Source organism: Mastomys coucha, unplaced genomic scaffold (genome assembly GCF_008632895.1).
Source record: "Mastomys coucha isolate ucsf_1 unplaced genomic scaffold, UCSF_Mcou_1 pScaffold11, whole genome shotgun sequence".
Taxonomy (NCBI): Eukaryota; Metazoa; Chordata; class Mammalia; order Rodentia; family Muridae; genus Mastomys; species Mastomys coucha.
The window spans coordinates 20378072-20380615 of record NW_022196893.1 but is presented as its reverse complement, the minus strand read 5'-3'; the positions used below and the strand labels follow the sequence as shown (position 1 = coordinate 20380615).

The 2544-nt window shown below is 52.4% G+C and overlaps 1 protein-coding gene across 2 annotated transcripts in view; it reads left to right on the top strand.

Annotated features, from left to right (window-relative positions):
- Positions 1-1925: 1925 nt before the first annotated feature.
- Chkb (choline kinase beta) overlaps positions 1926-2544 on the top strand; it is a 3425-nt gene continuing 2806 nt past the window's right edge. For both annotated transcript variants that reach the window (XR_004113408.1, XM_031352972.1), the window contains exon 1: positions 1926-2476. Coding sequence is in view for 1 of the 2 variants with exons in the window: in XM_031352972.1 (XP_031208832.1) it covers positions 2250-2476 (227 nt within the window). In the remaining variant the exon portion in view is untranslated. The remainder of the gene's footprint in view (positions 2477-2544) is intronic.

Below are 2544 nucleotides of genomic sequence, written 5' to 3'. Positions count from 1 at the left end.
TTTACATTAATTTCTGGTTATTACTTGTTCAGAAACCTTCACTGTTGCCAAATCTTTCTTTTGCCAATCCTTCCACTTGGCCAACCTCATAGGGTCAGCAACTCACAGGTCAGAAAGGTGACCTCTAATAAGTCACGAAGAACAAGCTATGCCAACCCAGATCTGACTTCATTTACTGATATCAGTTATGTAAAAACTGTCTGGAATGATATGGTCTGGTCTGCTCCAATCAGACAGCAGAACCAAGGCCACTTTCACCTAGAACCTCTGCCCAGAAAGCAGAGCTTAGAACTCTTCCCTGGGCTCTAAAGCCAAAAATAAAATCACCACCTAACATTTCCAGGCTCGTCCAGCATTTTAACGTTGCAACACAACACCATGTCATCACCTACAAAGTTCATTCTCCACAAAGTTCATGGTCCAAAGTAATGCGGAAGTTAAAATACCCACCTACACTCGAGCCTGCATGTTTGTTTATTCATCTGCGACCTGATCCTGTCCCCCTCTGCTTCTCCAGTGCTGGGATGGAAGGGGAGCTAGCCTACATTTTTAGGCCAGCTCCCACAGACAGAAGCAGGGGGTGCCTCTCTGCAGCTCTCAAAGGGAAACTGCCCATGCCGTGATGTGACAACAGTCAGTGATTTATGGCCCTACCCAGTACCCAGCCACATGCTAGTAAGGTCATAGGAAACTTCCTGACAATCCTAAAAGGTTTTGGTTTTTTGTTTTTGTTTTAGTCAGTTTTCTCTTTTCTTTAGGAGACCGGTCTGCTTCAAAGATTGCTCTTAAGGCTGCTTCTCTGATTGGCTCCTCTGCCCAGTTCACCCCCATTCATTCTCTGGGCAGTGGTGATGCACGCCTTTAATCCCAGCACTTGGGAGGCAGAGACAGGTGGATTTCTGAGTTCGAGGCCAGCCTGCTCTACAGAGTGAATACCAGGACAGCCAAGGCTACACAGAGAAACCCTGTCTAGGGGAAGAAAAAAAAAAAAATCTCATAGAACCTCTTTCTTCTCTCAGACGGTTTCACTACGTAGCCTTGGCTGGCCTGGAACCCAATATGTAGACTAGACTGTTCTCAAATTCACAGGTAATTAACCACCGATTTCAGTCTCCTGAATGCTGGAGTAAATAAAGGCTTGCACCACTGCTTTCTTACACGGGCGCACACGTTCCCCCCCCCCAAAAAGATTTTTATGTGTATGAGTACACTGTAGCTGTCTTCAGATACACCAGAAGAGGGCATCGGATTGCATTACATACAGAAGGTTGTGAGCAACCAAGTGGTTGCTGGGAATTGAACTCAGGACCTCTGGAAGAGGGGTCAGTGCTCTTAACCGCTAAGCCATCTCTTCAGCCCCATCCCTAGACTTTAAAGGGAAGTCTTTTCTTAACTTTAAGGTCTCATGTTTAATTCTCTCTTCCCTATCCCGAAACTCATAGCCTTGAGGCCCTTTCATTCTAACAAACCTCATCCTTCGGATGAATTATGAATTGTGTTAGCTTCCTTTCTGGGCTGACCACTAATGTCCCCCTCTTCCCGATATTTAACAGGACACATACACACAATCTCGAGAAAGAAAAATCCACCCCATACTATTAAAGTCATTGCGTTGGGTCACATGAATAGCGCTCATGCGGTCCATGCAGCGCTGGACGCGCGGAACGCCTTCCAGCATCACATACACCTGCTGCCTTGGGGAAAGGGGAATCGCTGGAACTTAAGTTTTCATCCTTCCACTCACTTACCCCAACTGTCACCATAGGCTCGATCACTCTACTCCCTAATCGGGTGTTTCCCACAGCAAGTGTTGCAAAGGAGCCACAAACTAGCATCACCGTCCATTCATTGGCCAGAACCTCGCTCGTAAGCTCTGCGGAGCCGCTGTCCAACCGCCCACCGCGCTCGGATTGGCCTACGTCACTTCCTTGGTTCCGGACAGAGTCCACGCAGTAACCAGGCTTTGCAGAGACAGACCGGCGTACGGGCGTGACCGGAGCGCGCCCCACTCGGGGAAAGCTGCCGTCCCTCTTGGCCTTGAGCGCCGCAGCCCTGAGAATCGCGCCTGGCTTTGGGAACGGTCCCGGGACTGGAGCCACGAAGAAAGCCGAAGGCGGTCGCGCGGAGCCGAGGACGCCCAGAGACTCTCCGGCTTCCCGGAAGCGGAACCGAGCGTACCCGGAAGGAGCTAACCCCACCTGAGGATTGCTGAGCACCGGCCGGCCTTTTGGCCTAACGGAGTCCACGTCATGGCGGCAGATGGGACAGGTGTCGTCGGAGGAGGGGGGGCTGTCGGCGGCTGCTGGTCCAAAGACGATTCGCAGGATGCTAAGTGCCTCGAGCCAATCCCCAGTCGGCGGCGCGCCTCCTCGCTGTCTCGTGACGCGCAGCGCCGAGCCTATCAGTGGTGCCGGGAGTACCTGGGCGGGGCCTGGCGCCGAGCGCGGCCCGAGGAGCTGAGCGTTTGCCCCGTGAGGTCAGGGGTCAGCCTCGGGGCCCTCTAGACACTCCCAGTCCGGTCGCCGTTCGGGCTACGCCGGGGGG